At 33.2% G+C, this 18,564-nt stretch overlaps 1 protein-coding gene across 5 annotated transcripts in view; it reads right to left on the bottom strand.

Annotated features, from left to right (window-relative positions):
- Fhos (Formin homology 2 domain containing) overlaps positions 1-18,564 on the bottom strand; it is a 138,419-nt gene that overhangs the window by 33,779 nt on the left and 86,076 nt on the right. For all 5 annotated transcript variants that reach the window (XM_077402738.1, XM_077402734.1, XM_077402733.1 and 2 more), the window contains 2 exons: positions 9,047-9,105; positions 545-612 (listed from right to left, as the gene is read on the bottom strand). In XM_077402738.1, coding sequence (XP_077258864.1) covers positions 545-612; positions 9,047-9,105 — 127 coding nt within the window. The remainder of the gene's footprint in view (positions 1-544; positions 613-9,046; positions 9,106-18,564) is intronic.

Genomic DNA, 18,564 nt, shown 5'->3' with positions numbered 1-18,564 from the left:
TGAAATGTAAGATCTAAGATTTCAGACTCTCTAATGTAATTGTTTTCTCTTTTTACGTTTTCTAGCACACACTATTTTGAGAAAATATCATGTTTTGTAATTTAAACACTGACAAATACGAATGCAATACTCAAACATTTTTTATATACATTGTTATAATTATCACATTATAGATTTTAATTCAATATACACATGAACATCTTGTTATTCGTGGATAACTTTAAAAAACAAATATTACGAGTTTAAACCACCAGATACTTAATTAAACTCTTCATTCAATCTTCATGATCAGGTCAGGTTTCTCGAAGAAAAGAGATAAAACTATATGCGTCTTCGACCAAGAGTGGGGAAGATGCACTCGCTCGAATCGCCATGTAAATAATTTACTCGTCGGACAAGTAACTTCGCGCAAAAATATTCGCTCAATTTCGTCGTATACACCGCAACTGCTCATCCGTCCAGCCCCACTATATACATCCACACTATATATACATTCTTTCCGGCCTTCTCGCTCGTTCCATCTCATCGCGAATTGCAAACCCACCTGAAAAATCTGCTTGAGGGAGAAGAGAGCCCGTCGCAGCTCGCGGCCCTCGCTGTTCAGCAATTTTTCTGCAACAGACAAGCAACACGCAACCATTTATTATAATAATACTGCATGCGCGCCGTCGTCGTCGTGGGCGCGTTCGCGCGCATTGTTGCGCGAGTCCGGGGTCCCCTTTTTGCAAAGGACCCCATTTTCAGATCACGGTACTTAAAGCGGCTGTAATGAAGAGGCCGCCGTTTATCATAGCCTCTTCCATCGCGGCAATTCCATGCGACCGCGCACGCGTGCGCCGCTAATTTGATATAAATTGCCGTCAGATTATTGAATCCGGCCCTCGGGCGAGACTGGGAACCTTCATCGTCCGAGATTAATTTTAGTATCACCAAACGAAAACAACAGGATTAATGAAGCGCGGTGTCAATGCCAGCTCGGTAAGTGGAGAAATTTATCATGATGGACTAATGAAGTAACTAAGCGGATAAGTAATTGTGACAATTGATGTAATTTCACAAAATTAATTTCTTTCCGCATAATAGTCTTCAAATATATAATGTATTTCATTCAAATGTAAATGCTACAAAATGAAATGTCAAATCTATAAAATATGTTTTCAAGAAAGTTTGCTTTATTCAGTAAATTATCTCCAAGATATGTTATTCCGCTATTCAGTCGAACTTCAAAATAATTGTATTTTTTATCTATCGTAATTTTTAATAAATTTAATTTGATATCCAAGTATCGTATCACATAGACGCTATTATTAATCACCAAAGTTTTCTCAAATAACGCTTTTACGAAATTTTCTCATTAAATACTCAACGACCCATGCATACAATCAATGATAAACAAGGCGAAGCGCGCATATTCAACATACCGCCGCGCCGCGCCGTATTTTCAACAACGTATACAACGTATTTTTCGTTCTCGGGAGGATTCATGATCCCATTGAGAAGTTCACCATTTGATTCCGCTCTCCCTCAAATAGATTTATTTATCGGGTAAATAACGGGGCAAGTACCGGGGAGCAATTAAACACAGGTTCGTAATTAAGTCCCATCAATTTTGCATGTTGAATTCCCGGTCGAAAATCTCCATTCCGTCTCCGCGACCATTTTTCTCTCGCCAACCTGTACGCGATTCTCTTCCAATCATGACCCACCGATTCGCCGTATTACTAATTGAATTCAATTTCATCGGCGGTGCGGCAAGGCAAATTCAATTTGCCGGCCATACCGGAATTTTCTGATTCTATTGCGGAAGTTCGCGGATAGTTCGTCAGAGGACGACGAAAAAACGAATGAGTCTAGTGGAACGTGTTATCGCGCAAAAGCGCGGAATATGCCAATATGCTGTGAATATATATGCCAGTAGAAATTTTACCGGAAACAAGGCGAGAAAAGTTGGACATGTCAGTACTATGTATTATGTATTATATACGAGAGGTAGTTTCTGTCTACGATCTTTGATAAGCGCAATTTGTCATTGTTCTTTCTCTCTCCCCCTTACTCTTCGTTCTCTCTCTCTCTCTCTTTTTTTCCCCTTCTCATATTTCTATTATACGGCTTGGTCGAAAATAAATATAACCATCTAATAGCATAATATGTAAAATATCGATCATTCTTTGTTGTCTTTACTATCTACTTTTAGATCATTTTTTATTATCGATTCTATTTGTTTAAATTAATGGCAATAAAAATTTCTATTTCTATTTTTACGAGACTAACTTTTTAATATAGAATGTGTTTAATAACGGCAGCATTTAATAAAGTTACTTTTCGTTTATTGTGGTCACATCTTGTTTGCGATTTTTTACGTAACCACGCCTTTTCGTCTGCCCAAGTCACAGATTGCGGCATGGCAAACCCAATTCGCGATTTCTTTCGCGGAAACGAAGGCCCGGTGCGACCGCATAATCCACGGCTATCACGCGATCTCCAAATGCATAATGCATGCAGGAGAGAGATGGTCCAAGGAGAAGAGTGACGGGAAAAACGAGCGAGAATGAGAAAGAGAGGAGATATGCAAGCAAAGGTAATTAGGAGCTCGCTGCAGGGTACGCGAAAGAGTCGGGGAGAAAGGATGACGGCGAGGAAGAGAGAACAAACGACGCGTCTTCTAAGAATAGCGGTCCCAAGGCCCTGGGGCCCTTGGTCCCTCCGTAATCAGTGACCATATAAGCAAAGGTCTCCGTCCCCCCCTTCGACCCTTTTTGCTCCGTCTCTCTGTCTCCGCGTGGTATCTTCTTTTCGCTGCTAAGCAACTTTGCCGTGACTATACACCGTAATGCGCTATTGTCGTCCACAGATCCTCTTTCGTTTAATTTTCACTCCAATCAATGTTAGGTTTCAGTGTTAAATGCTTATTATCTCAGGCTACTGTAGATAATCTACCAACTTGTTTCTAGATTAAAGTCCCATTTGCGTTTGGCGGAAGAGAAATTAACATTTTATGCATTTTAAATGTGTATAATGTACTTGCGTTAAATTTTTTCAAAGGCATGCAAATCTGTTCTTATAATTACTTTACTACCTTAAAAATATTCAACAACATTATTTTCATGAAAAGACAGAAATTACTAATAAATTTTGAAGCATTTGCGTGCATTCTTAGATTAAATAAAAAATTTAATATTAAAAATATAAAAACCCATTTTATTGAGAGATTCTAATTTACATTTATATTAGATAATTGTCTAAAGTAGTTTGATTAAAGTCCAAGTTTTAAGAGAAAAGATTAATGGAATCAATTGGATCAATTAAAAATAGACAACATCGGCGACATTTAATTTATGAGAAATGTAACATGATAGAGGATCATATCATAGTGTTTCATATATGATGTGATTATTATCACATGTTATTTTTATCTATGATTGTTCACTTCATAGGTGATGCCAATTGGCACGCAACACTGCTTTAATATGAGAATAGCAAGAGGAACCAAATTAGAGAAGCGTACTGAAAATATAGAAATATCAAGAATATTAAAGAAAAAACTATATTTAATCTTTGTAGCGTATAAACATTTTTTCTTGTTTTGTATCTTGAATTAAAAAATTATACACATGAAAAAATCCTTCTATATAAAAATGATATGAATGTGAGTTAGCCTTCATCAAATCTAACAAAATTATAATTTTAATAAAATGTCATAAACGATATATAACAGTAAAATGTATATTAAAAATTGTAATTTGATTCTTAATAATTTCTACTCTGAGTTAAACATTCATGATATTTCCAAAGTAAATGCTGTAAAAATTAGAAAAGTCTTTATTATTTAAATAATTTTAATTTAATAAATTATATAAATGGAGAAATAAATATCACTATATTCTTAGAAAATGGCCGAGATACATTAAAAATCAATTTATTAAAAATTTAGAATTCAAAAAAATTCTATAACATTTTACTAAAATATCTAATCCATTTCGTGAACAACCGAATACTATTGCCCAGATTTCTCGGCGTGAGCGAAATCCGAATCCGTGTGTCGCGTGATACGTGAAAACGTGCTCTCGTGGCACGCAACGCGTGCTACGTAATGCGTCCGGTTATTTGTATGATCGGTTCGCGGGTGCGCGAAATAGAATAGCGGAATCATTCATCGCGATATTTCGTTGCCGCATGAATGTCAGTGAGTACACTTTGCGCGTATTAATGCAAAAATGAAAAAGGATAAATGAAGAATGAGGGGAACGCAATAACAATAATGTTTTTAACAAAAACCTCAAATAAACAATGTAATAATTATTATTTTAATATTTAACATATATAGTAATATAAGTGAAACAAATTTATCACTGCATTTATCGTCTAGCAAATTTCATCATTATCTAAAAGATTACATATTATAGTTAATCATATATGTTATTAATAAATTATTGTATTAATAATGTGTGATAATAGTAGTATTCTATCATATCACGTAGGTATTTTTAGATCTCTAATTATTTCTTGGTTTTTTGTCATAAGTTATACACATCTATGCAAAAGTATCTATGTATATTAAAATGTACTAAGAAAATTAAATATAAGAAGAAATATTATGTATAGATTAAAAGTATGTATAGATTATGCAAACGTTACAAATATTATATTTCTTATTAATTTGTCTTTGTTTAGAAACTGTATTCTGTAATAGTTTTATTTATTTCCGTTTCTTGATATTTTTGTCACTTTAAATAGCTTGCACGTATTCAGGTATAAATAAAATACGCAAGACATTCTTGCAAGACATAGGGTCATTTTTATTACTCTTTTTATTACTTTTCGAAGCTATGTTAAGTCGCACAGGAGGAAGAAGAGACGAAAGATCAAAACAAAAAAAGACAGACAAATTTCATGAAGACCGGAGGTACACGGAGAACCGTTAAAATATGTAAAACGGCATGGTCCACTTTGGGGCTTCCGCTCCTCCCTCTGCCCTTTTGAAACTTCTTTTTTTTTTCTTGCTTATTCTGTACCTTCGATTATCTCCTCCACCGCCTTCACAGAGTTCAATAAACCAGGACACAGAGCCCGCAGGTGTACTCGACACACATGATCGCAAATTTTGTTCTCCGTGATATTCAACATCTATGGAACATTTCAGCAAGATTACTATTTATTAACAAATTTAATGAATGTATATAAAAAATATTAACATTGCTAGCTTTTTCTCTGGAAAAACAAAAGACGCAAAAAAAAACAAAGTTTATTTAAAAGTAATTATTTAATTACAAGAAATAAAAAGAATATGAATAATTGTGTTTCAGTATGTATGTACAAGTAAATAAGTTTTTACATATATCTAATACATGCACATTTTAAATAAATTTGTAAAAATGTCATTAAAGCATTATTATAAATTATCTATTACACGAAAATTAAGAAGAAATGAGTAAAAAGTAAGAATAGAATAAGAAATATGAAAAAAGAAAAATGTTTTAAAATTTATCAAAAAAATTATAATTGCATAAAAGTGTGTTAGTTTTTGAATACTTTATATAATTTCTATAAATATTATTACGTTTGAGAATATATAACCAGACTACAATAAAAAATCTTTTGATTACAATTAATTCAGTTATACAAGAAAGTATAATGTTAATAACAATTATAACAATGTCTACTGGCAGGAAACTGCGCTGACAGCTGAACCCGTAAGGAATAATTTACATAGCGAAAAGACGCAAGCAATACCTTTGCTTATTTTCAAGAAATTAATGTTAGCAAGTCAAATAAGCTTGTCTGAACATCTTATACAGAATCCTCATTTTAACAGAAATAATGTAACAATGTTAATGGAAATGAATGTAGAGGACAAGATTTTATTCAGACAAACAAATTTTATTATACGTCGCGTAACCTTTCTACGTATAACCTTATTATGGTTTTCAGAAAACATTGTAATAAAATTAATTAAAAAGTAAAAATATTATTCAAATAATTTAAATAATAATAAACTAAAAATATATAAATTTTAAAAACTTCTAAAATGCTTAAATTGTTCAAAACATTTCTTAAACTTTTAATGTGTTACTTTTAAAGTGATAATAATCTGTACAAAAAAAATAAATACGCAGGTTCGGCATAAAAATAAAAACACTGCAAACTTGTAAGCAAAAGGTAAGCTATTAAAACCCGTTTTAAAAATATAAATGAGCCCATAGACATTATTTCTCTGAGTCATTAAATGTTGGTAATTTAGTAATTCAAGCATAATAAGGTTTAATCAGAACAAGCTTATCGAAATAATACGTTTTTTTTTACAGAAAATTGTTTTCAAAACAAAACTGATAAAACAACAAATCACTGCTTGTTTACTCAGAAAAGACTCGCTTGCTGATAAAAAGCGCATAAAATTCAAATGCAGTAATTCAGAAAACTGCATCACACGATTCAATTTTCTCGTAATATTCTAGTTCGTTCTATTATGCCAAGAAAAACGTTTAAGAAAATCGCCGAGAAAGAGTGCACTTGTTTTTAAGAAGAAAAATCGAAGTCTCCGATTGATTCAAAGCATTATTATAGACATTTTAGCAATATTTGTGTTAAATATTTAATGTTATGTATTTACGGTACAATTATATGACTATTACAAATCTAAAAGCATTATGCGCACGCACAAATTTTGAATAACCATGTTGTTAACCTCTTACTTCTGCTACAAGAGGGAGAGAGAGAAAGAGATTTCAATTAGATTTTCTAATATAAAGCTGTTTTAATTATATTTTTAAGAATTTCGAATTATATATTTTCACAATAATAAAAATCCTACAAGAAAAAAAAATAAAGAATTTTTACATATTTTTGTAACATATTAAACAGTTCAAATATAAACACAAATATTTAGATGCTTTTAAATTATTAGCTAGAAATCATCTGACGATAAAAGAATCAAACAGAGATATATGTGTTTGCCGCTATTTGTTGTAATTTCAATAATGATTTTTGTAACGCTACGGGTAAAAAAAATGTAGAACCAAGGGAGTTTTTATTCGACATTGCGTGATTAAATACCGTCTGTCATAGTCGGTGATGGATGGTCGCTGAGCCACGATAAAGAATTAGCTTGATTTTCGCAGGTACAGGGTTCCGCACTCAACGGCATAGTCATTACTTTGCTAATTATCAACAGGCAACAAGAGCTCATTGTTTGCGACATTGTATAATTATGGCATGGTGTATATTGAAAAAAATAATATTCTTTTGCTTAAAGATATATTGTAAATTTAATTATGCATTTGTTATTCATTGTTTCTATAACAGCTCGTATACAATTTAGATCATAAAAAGCTTTGTAATATTAAAGAGTTGCTAGAATTTCTAAAAAAAAAGATATTAGATCACATTATTTTAAAACACTGAAAGATCATCATAATAAATACGACATAAAAATATAAAAATTGATTATTTTAATAAAACGTTATCCTATAAAAATATAGTATGATTTATTTAAATAAATGGTATTTTCAATTTAACTAATAAATTTTTATTACTTTTATTTTTATTGTGTAAACAGTTATTCTATATTCTATATGCTCCATTGTAAATTAGAAGTATTTTATAAAATACATCTTAAAAAATATAAAAACTAAAATGATAAATAATATGTATACTGGAAGTTTAAAATTCGTGGATTATCTTTTTAAAAACTTTTATAATGATTTAAAAAAGATATCAATCTTAGGGGCCTATTCTCTAAACGTAAACGACATCATTACGTGCTTTGCGCAGATATAATATGCCATAGAGCTGCGCAAAGCACATAACGATATCGTTAACATTTACAGAACAGGCCCCTTAGATTAGTTAAAAAATTCGTGTTCAAATTTACGATAATTTTTAGTCACGCTATATATTATTGCAAGTAATTTACATGTAAAATTTCTATTGAAAAAAATATCTACGTTCCCCTACAAACACATTATTATGATTAACTATTATACGTGTTTGTCTATCAGACGTCATCGATTGGACGTATGTCAGTATCACAATTAGTACAAGTTATTTATATTAATGATATACGGGGCCCTTGTACATTTGGACCTCTTGGTGCTATGATGATTAAATGTGTGTGACTATTCACCCACAATCATTGATTAGTCGCATTGTCACTATTACAGTTAGGTCGCTATTATTGGTAAACCGAAACAAGTGACCTCATAACTAGAATATCTCCTAATGATTTAACTAAAATATATTTTGTAATAAAATTATTCTATATATAATTAAAAATAATATTAAAAAGTTACAAATTATAACTGCAAAGTTAATTATTCGTATTACTTGTAGTTCACACACACAATAAAAGAAATGTATATGTATTAATTAAACAGCTTTAAAAAATTTTATTTATAGAATTGTATATATTAACGAGTTATATAAATAAATTTATTTAATCATTTCATTTATATCGATTTTTTAATTTTAGAAAATTTATTTTTTAGCAGAAATATATTTAAGCATAGTTTCTTTATATATTTTTTCATTTTATAATATTAAATAATATTAAAATTTAATTTCAAAATACATCTCATATTATAAATTTCTATATAAAATTGATTTAAAATAAAATAATTGAGAAAGTATTGATTATATATTTATTTAATTCCGTTAATTTACAAGAGATTTTTCAATTTTATTTACTTTTAATATACTTCTAATTATCAATATATTTTAGTTAAGCCAAATTAGAAATTGATAAAATAAAATTTTTCGAAACATAAAACATCGCAATGTCATTTAATCCCATTCTGTATACTTCTACCGCATTATCTAATTATCATGATCAAAATTCAATGCTTTGTAGCATCAGCGTTACAGTTAGCAGAAGGTCGTCGTTGTCGGTGAACCGAAACAAGTGACCGAGTAACTAGAACGAGGCTCGACCCGACGCTGCCTGTTAAGGGTCGAGGAATCAGCGCGCGCGCGGTCGGCACGGATGATCCATCCAAGTGGATCGTGGGAGCCCGTCGCGAGATTTAAATCAGAAATCCACGATGATGGTACTCACCTATGATGGTGTGAACCCTCACGGACAGCTGAGTCCTGAGAATGATCGCGTTCTTCCGGCTGTAACAAAAAAAATAAACAATACCGACCGATTAGTATGCGCGTCGAAATGCTGATTGCTGCGCCGGGTTACATATTAATATCTAATTAAAGATACGGAGGTGGAGGAGACGAGATAGGCCCATTGCCCCACTGAAACGCGCTATTATTCATCCCGTCGCGGATGGATGCTAATTAGTTATAGCTGCGAATTAATCGCGTTCGGTAATTACTTAATTAGGGCTTGGCGCGTCCTCCTTAATCCGCGTGCACAATGTGCGAATTCTAAATACGTATCCTACGGTATGCTGCGTATTTTTAAATCTAGATTTATAAATTTGCAATTATAATGCAGTCTTTGTCCTGACATAACAACACGATAACCTGGTAACGTATAATTATGACCATTTGTTTCTTGAGTAAACTAAATAAATAATTAATAGCTTTACGTTATCCCGCCATATACGTATACCAACGTTAATTTCTAATCGCTACGACGCTCCAAATAGAAATAATCTTTATTAAAACATTATTTTTTCAAAAACTTTATGTAGGAAACAATAATTGCGTATCAATACTTAACATTATTAATTATTGTAGTGTAGATAAAAAATTGACCTAAATTAATATAACATTATTAACTAATGTGATTAGGAGAGAAAATTACGACACATTGTAATTACAAACTTTTGCGTGGCGCACAATATAGTATCGACTATACATAAATTTTGTCCTAATTGCCCTACTACTAGACAAGCTAATTAGTTTTAGGATAGGAAACTTCTGGAGTGGGTTATTCCATAAGCGTCCCAGAAATTCCCCATGGAATAGTCAAGTAGCGACGAACTCATCATATGACAACTGTAATGAAGTTCTACGAGCGTACCAATTCGCGAGAGGAAACGCTCATCGATTTTGGTGTAAATGCAGCTTCACAACAACGTGCTCTGATACATAAATTGGGTTAGAGTGGCGCGCAACTCGACTTCCCCGTGCATATCACCTCACCTTGAACGGCGCGAACTTTAAGGCCCTGCGAACCTTCCCACGCCACGTCCGCGTCGCTGAGAAACCGCGACGACCGTTTAGACAATGGCTTTCAGAAAAAGAGGAGAGGGAGAGAAAAAGAGGCGACGAAGAATCGTTGGCATAGCAGCGGTGGTGGCGGTGATGGTGCGCGGAGGTAAAAAAAAAGTCGGGTATACGCTCGTTAATAATGTTTCCGCTCGTTAAATGAGGGAGTCAGAATGCGATTATACGCGCCCTGAATTTCCCACGAATAATGGCGGCCGTATAGCAGTATGTTAGGCGACCCCTCTCGAGTGTCGGCAAAGGGCAAGAATATAGAGTGCAATAGAACAAATTTAAAATGTGGTGTATAAGTGGTACTAAATGCTTCTGAAAAAGTAAAACTAAAACTAGGATAAATAATTCAATTCTTCAGATTCCTAAGTGTTAGTAACAAAAAAATGAGAAAATAAAAGATTTGTTATGATAAAACATATTCAATTCCGTCCATTTAAGTATAAATATGATAAATAAAAGTAGCAAAATAAGTATAAAATTATGAAGTATTGCGTGTTAGAAGTCATTACAAAAATAAGTAAAACAAACATAAAGTATAGATAAAAGCGTTGATCAAAACATATATAATTTAATAAATTAACATAACCAATTTATTTAATGGATTCACTTAGATTCACTTAGAGTAAGTGTAATATAATTGAAATGTGGTAGAATCTTTTAATGTCTAATTGGAAGTTGATACATTAATAATAAAACATATGTGAAATTATTATGCTGACTTAATATCGTGAGATATATATGTGAGAGGAGCTAACTCAAAATAAAAGGATTTATGTGACAATATTCCGTTATTAGTTCTCTACGGAATTAAATTATAGAACCAGATAATAGCCATACATGAGGATTCGAGAGTATAACAGTAGCCACGTTCTCCAATAAAATGTACACATATACATATATAGGAACTAAAATACTTTGTTACTCGATGTTAAAATCATCTGAAATATTGCCCAGGTCGCAAATTCTTTTTCTCCCTTTCAACTCTAAAGATTACAAAATGCTCGCTCGAGAACATTCTGCTCGATGCACCACACTGAATGATATATCACCAGGCAGCAAAACAAGCAGCCGCCGCAACGCGACGTTGATCCAATGGCAACGACCGCGAAGGGTTAACAAACTCCAAAAGCAAAGGTTGTATCGAATAAATTAAAAAGTTTCAGACACGGGGCCAAGTTCAATGCCGTAATATCAGCCGAGTATGCGCGTTCCGTTTCCTTTTATAAACACTCAGCTGCTTTATTTTGCCTCTATACCGAGTCGTGATAATTTCTCCTGCGAGAGTGCAATAGCAATTTACAACGATTATCCCACGGTAAACATACAGCGAAACGCTTCGGTATCGTAAATGCCGCCTTAATCCTTTCGTGTTCTTATACTAGTCAATTGTCATGTCGCAATGATTAAACGTTTGTAATTTAAAAAGAAAAATTAGTTTCGTCATTACCAGTGCAAAATAAAATAAAAAAAAGATGATTTAACAAAAAATAATAGGCATGTACAATATTCATGTTTAAGATATATAAAAATTTTTATTTTTATTTTCTAAAGAAATTAAAATATTCCAAAATTCAAAGACCCGAGAATTTAGAACGTCATTTAATTAATTAAATTTTACATGTACTTGATTTATTCGCTAAAGACGAAGAAAGTGCGCTCAGACTGTTCGATGTTTTCGCATACGAGAGAGCGCACGATTTAAAGTGCCTTCTCGAAATGAACGTCATAACTTTCTCGAGGAAACAACGAACGGTGTCATAGGGCGCGGGAGGTCGTCGAAATCTACCTATGAGGAGAGCTGGAGAAACCCTCATGCAAATACGATTTACCTCCAACGTGGCTACCGCCAGTCTGCTAGCGGCAAGTGCACCCTCGGGAGAACGAAAGCGAAACCGGGGTAACGTTCCCCGGGCAAATGGAATGCAAAATCCTCGACGGCGCGAACGCCTGTGGGAACTTTGTCGTCCGTGCCATTGGGCGACGAAAGTCTCCGGGGTCGAAAGGATTTCCAATCTCTCTTAATGGCGCATTAATCGTGATTCCCCGAACGAGAGGAGGGTGGAGGAGGCGAAATGGCCGCTGTCTTAAATGCGATAACTCTGCCGGCCGACAGTTTTCAATTGGCGAACGACGCACTGATAGCCGGCAAAGTTGTTTCCAATACCTGTTATCGATACTTCGTCTTTTACTCATGCGCTCTTTAATTCAGAAGTTTGTGCATCTAGCGTAACGAAGTTACGAAGCGAACGAGCCGAGAAATCCTGCATCTCGATCGAGTTATTAAATTAAAGACGTTCGCGTTGAGAAGTTTGCGCGAACAGAAAGAAAACGTGAGCTGACTGGTGTTAATTTTCCATTTAATATTCAGGGGATTTAATTAATATATTATACAAGATGAGAACATGCTTCTAAAAGCATAAAACCTATGCCATACAGTTTCTATATAGATATATAATTCTAATGAAGATAATCTAAACATTTTACACAAAATCTAATTTTATAAATTAAGAGAATAAGAATATATAAAACGTCTATATCTATATCAGAGAAATTCGAAAGTGTTTGCCTTCAATAATGAATTTCGTTTCGAGAACGGAAATCTATTGTTCCATCTTATGAAAACGAAAATCAGGAAATATTGATTAAAAGAAGAGGCGAAGGCGAGAAGAGGGCGAACTGTCGTACCATTTCCAAACGTGGAATTCGTCGATGAAGATTAATGATAGAGATCCACCTGGATCCGCCTGAGAGAAAAACGATGTGGCCAATATTAACCCGCCGCGACCTCTTCGCTTCGTTACACCTCGACATGCTCGATCCTGCGGACTAGAGGATCGAGTAACTCCGTCCTCCGTCGTCTTCTGATGACTCGCTCGGGTGATCTCGATTCCGCTCTCGGCTACAGCGATTGCAAAACGATACGATACACATGCGAGACTATCTCCGAGTAAATTTTCAAACACACATCACACACAAGTGCCTCCCTCGCTAAATTATGTAAGATGGAATAATGAAATAAAATCGCAGTTCGCGGAGTTGCCAAGAAAGAGACGACTAACCGGTGCGACTTCGAAAACAAAAATACTCTTTAACAGCTGCAAGATGTAATCAAGGAGTTGCTTCGCGAGAAAAAAGTTAAATTTCGCGACTACTAGCTGTGAGTCGCAATTAATGTTATTAGGTAATTTGGCGGAAAAAGATTTACGTTAAGTTTCCGATAATTTATCAAAAATTTATCTAACTTTTGGCAAAATGTCAAGATATGAAATAAATATATACATCAGGCGAATATAAATATTGCGTTTGTATTTACCCATTATCTCACAATATTTCTTAATGTTTAACTACTAAGTATAATTACTATTATATAATATAATATACTCAATTCTAATCGTAATACAAAAACTACATTTTATATTATATAACATCGTTTACATACCTATATAGCTAATTTACTAAATTCGATTTCTATAATTTCGACAAAAATTAATTTTACGCAATTTTGTTTCCATTACACAGTTTATTAATATATAAACACAGATTAAAATACGGTTCGAAATCTACGCTGATATTTTCCCCTCGGTAAAGCACCATCCGCTGTTAACAAGCACCCAAGCAGCTAATATATTCCGGAATATCCTCCGAGGTCATGTACGAAAAGGGTGAGCGTAAAGTGCGAGCGTGTTGGTCGATTAACGGTTGTACAAATAAAGCTCGTCGGCGATTGCGTAACGATACTAGAGACGAAGCTTAAGGTCAGGTCGCTCTCCCCCGTTTGAAGTCATAAATCACTTAGGAATTAACCCCTCTAATTGGTCCGCCAGTATTTAAATCGAACGCACACACGCGACCGCAAACGGTAACACGGATATGGAAACGCGCACACATCGCGACATACGTTTTGCGACTCATCTTACGCGTGTGAATCAAGTTGAAACCGGGCAAAGCAAGTTAAGTACCAAGCATTCGCGAGCGAGCGCGATTTTCGCAGCTTTCTGGGATCACGAAGCTAATTAGCGCCTCTAGCCATTCGAGAAAGAGAGAGAGAGAGAGAGAATTACCGTGTCTAATGGAAACGACGTTTAAATTAAGGTAATGCATTCCACGACATTCCCCAACACGACAGAAATCGTGAAATACTCAGCATTTATGACAAAAAATACCGTGCAAAAATTAAATTGCAGTCACAATCAGTAAAAACGGTCTTATAAATAACAATAAACGGTTATTAAATTCATTCATTAGAGAGAAGTAAGTATAAATGCAAAATTGAAATATTCTGGAGTTATAACATAAATATTTCAACTATATTCTTTTTTCAAGCAAGAATTCAATATCAATGACAATTAATTTAAGCGCCTGCATTTTTCTATTCTACAAAGTCAAACATTTTATGTTAAATGTTAAACTAAATTTCTCTAAATACAAAGCTCAGTTGAGAAAAATGTATAAATATTATAGATAATATCTTTATAAGTATTATTAGGACGTACTAAATTATTCGGGAATGTTATACATTTTCTAATCTTTTTTGACAATATAATTTATACATGTAATTGATTGGCAATGCCTCAATGACGATTTATTTCATTTTAAGTGGATACTTATTAAATGACTAATAATATCTATACATGAAGGGACCCTTAATCGCTTCAAGTTACAAACGTGACACAATTAATTTTGGATCAGTTTCAAAAAGATATCTTTTTTAATTCACAAAAAGACAGTTAAAGTTACAATTAAAAAAAATTGTATGTTTAATATTTATTACTTCAAGTATCAAAATTTTGTTAAAGAACTATAAAAATAACATCTATTTCAAATTATCTCAATACTTATATGGAGTCCAAAGATATCTTAAAAAAAATCTTCAATTCTTAAAGCCACGCAAATTCGTAGGTTTTCAACTTAAAGTTTTGCCAAATAACAATAAAATATATTTCAAATGCAATAAAAAACAGATCCGAACTTCAATGCAATCGTATAATTACGTAGAATATCCAAAAATATATTAAAAACATTATATTAGGTATAGTGTGTTTGGGGGGATACCAGTATGATATTAAATAATATAGGTATTCCTCATAATCTTAAAAGAATTAGGAACGAAGGGACTGCGCCGAGCTCACTCTCGGAGTTCGATCGGGGGTGATCGATGATCGATCGATTCGCGTGACGGCACGGTACGTTTCCAGGACGTTGCGCCGCGCAAGTATCGGGCAAGTTGCAGTACTCGAACGGATTCAATGAACTCGGAGGAAACGAGGCACGCTCTTCCTTTCCTGCCCTCACCTTCTATAACGGCCGAGTCACGGCTCGTGATCGTGCCTCGGACACAAACGATCAACGAAACGCGCGGGAGTGAAAGTCAAGGGGCCGACAATCGCCACGGAATGTCATCGAATCGTGAACGAGATTCATGAGTGCGTTTCAAGGGAATCAACGCGTCACGTCGTACTGCCAACAACTTCGATTACGCCCGGCTTTTGCCGCTTACCGCATGACTCTCCTTTTTTGACAAAAGGACACTTATAATCTACAGAGATATTCTAACAATCGTATAAAAAAGCAGAAGATTTAAAAAGACAAGATAATTACATTTTTAAAAAGTTAAGTGCGTTGCAAATAATGCTTTATAGAAAGTTCCTATTTCGAGATTAGATAACATAAAATCTTCTATAATCATAGTTATAGCTCTGATCAAGTACATTAGACTGTTCACACAATACAAGAAGAATCATTCATTTTCTGAGATTATGTTTATTTTAGGACAAGCGACATTCAAATGAGAAAGAAACAGATTTAACTAATTTATGTAAAATAAAATCAGGTATCTGCTAATTTTGGGTTAATGGTGGAATCGAAATTAAAAATGTAATCATGCGAAGAGCCGTTAGGAACATTAACGCGGTATAATGAATTATTAATATTGTACACGTCATAGTGGCCAAAGCGCAAGAAATACAGAACAAGAGGAATCAAATAGTAATAACAGTCGACATCAAAGTCCGCTTATATCTCAGAGATATTTCTGTGCAAAGAGAACGTGAATTATTCACTTATCTAATGAAATCGAATCGTTTAGAATTCCAACAATTGCAAGAATTAAGGGAAAGAACTAGGGTACCTTATATAATCTTCTCATGATTTATAATTTATAATTAATGGATAATCAAAAACCTTTAAACTAGCAAGATTAAATTCCATCAGCTTTCTGAAGATAGTAAACAAATGCAAGAAAAAAGCAAAAATATATTATAAATTTTATTCCATATAAAATAATAAAATTTGATAATGTAAATCACAGCTTTAAATGCAGATGTTGATATGATTTACAGCCGTTGAATGTATCGTGAATTTTGAAATGTCAATGTATCAAATATACGACTCGTTGCAATATTTTTAAATGATTGATTTATGCGTGAAACTTGACGAGATTATAAACAAGAGGATAAATGTCACGAATACCAAAAATTGTAAATCAATTAAATCGTACATCAAAATTCAGCTGTATCTCAATTAAAAGCTATTTCCGTTATATTCTTGAGATAAGCGGTAACGTGAGGTAATGTTTTTTTTTTTTTTAATTATACTTATACTTTTCGATTCGGATAAAGTAATGTATGTATCAAAGCGAGAATGCGAATAAATTTTCGATAATATGTAAATCAAATATTTTAAAAAATTTAAAGATACCGCAGAAGTCGTTAAATAAATTTTATCACGTCTAATGAAATTTATTTAACGACTTCTGCGTTATCTCAAAATTTTAATTAATTGTAATAATTGTTATGTAAAATATGTCTATATAATACATTAATTGTAATAAAATTTCCATATAACAGTAGAATATATAAAATAGTCACCGACAAATTGAGCAAGTGTAATTCAGTGATTATTTAGACTTGGGAATCGATAAAAGCATATTACATTAGGTAAAAAAAAGCAAATTTAACAGCTATCTGTATTATTATAATCTGTAAACTATTCTTTCTTCATTTTAGAAAGATTTAGAATAGGTTCTGACATAATAAATCCACTTAAAATTATCAAACTGTACTGCTAAAGTTCGTTTGATCGTTCTGTGTGAATACGTAGATATGTAATAATTTAATTTAGATGTTTCTTCATAATATTCTTATGATAAATATTTCGTATCCTATCCTATATATATTATATTTTCATATCGTATATCTTCAATATTCCAAAGATTTGTGTTAGTGTGATTATATTGATTATCAATTTGTGATTGTACTGTGCTAGTTTTAGTTGAAATTGCGTTTCAAGACCGTGAGTGACAACGCTCGGTTTGCTAAGACGAAGAATTGTACACAAAATTAACACGAATAATATTAGTAGGCTATCAAGATCCAGTCCTGACCGAAAATAACGTTTTTCCTCTAAAAATTGATCTTATGATAAAGTTTTCATAAATTACGCGAAGAATAGCTATCGAGCTACATCATGCAAGGAAAGATGCATCGAGCGCGGCCATAACTAAATTCATCTTGGATCACCATGATCGATCTTGCCAAGACATCCTGACGCAATACGAGGTAGTTCTCGCGCGCTCGGCGTACGTCCCAATTATTCAAATGCATTCCCGAACGCGTTGCACCTGTTGCATCGCGGATGCAGATGCACGTCTGAGGCGTCGAATCGTCTCAAGCATGCTCTTTGCATAACCAGCACTGACGCCCGAAGAAAAATTTCTCCCTTCAGTTATTACCTTCAAGCAATTGCGCCTCTCTCTCTCTCTCTCTCTCTCTCTCTCTCTCTCTCTCTCTTCGCGAGTGTCCCTTTTTTCAACATTAAAGAACGACCAGAAATGATAGTGCTATACATTTTGAGATTAACTCACACGATTGCAAAAATCAAGTTCTCAATGCGATTATTACTGACAATAACAGCATATCTATTTTTTTTTAATTCGTATTTAAAAACGACTAATATGTCTATAACAAATAAAGGAAGAAAGGTACATTTTTCTTTCAAATTTTCTCAGATATTTCAGTTATTTTAAGCCACAATACAATGAATTCACATCCTATGCCATTTCTGAACTCCATTCTCAAGCAATAAATAATACTCCCAATATAACATCACATATAAGTCAGAATTAATCTTATTAGTGTAAAGATGTTTTGCTGACAAAGTTTATATCAATTCTTAAACGCGTTTTAATAAAAAGTACCAATAAATAAAAAAAGAGAAAATAAAGAACATGCTAATGCTCGTAATAGCTATATATTTGCTGTTTACTGTTTGCTGTTTGCTTCTCTTTTGCCAGATCATATATATAAATATATCAGATAAAATAGAAATAATTTTCTGCTAAATATATATAAACGATAAGAAATATTGCTCCTCTGAAACTTATGTTTCTTTTAGTAT

Source organism: Temnothorax americanus, unplaced genomic scaffold (assembly GCF_048541705.1).
Source record: "Temnothorax americanus isolate GAGA-0224 unplaced genomic scaffold, ASM4854170v1 Scaffold16, whole genome shotgun sequence".
Lineage (NCBI taxonomy): Eukaryota > Metazoa > Arthropoda > Insecta > Hymenoptera > Formicidae > Temnothorax > Temnothorax americanus.
The sequence above is the reverse complement of the archived record's forward strand: the minus strand, read 5'-3'. Positions and strand labels throughout refer to the sequence as shown.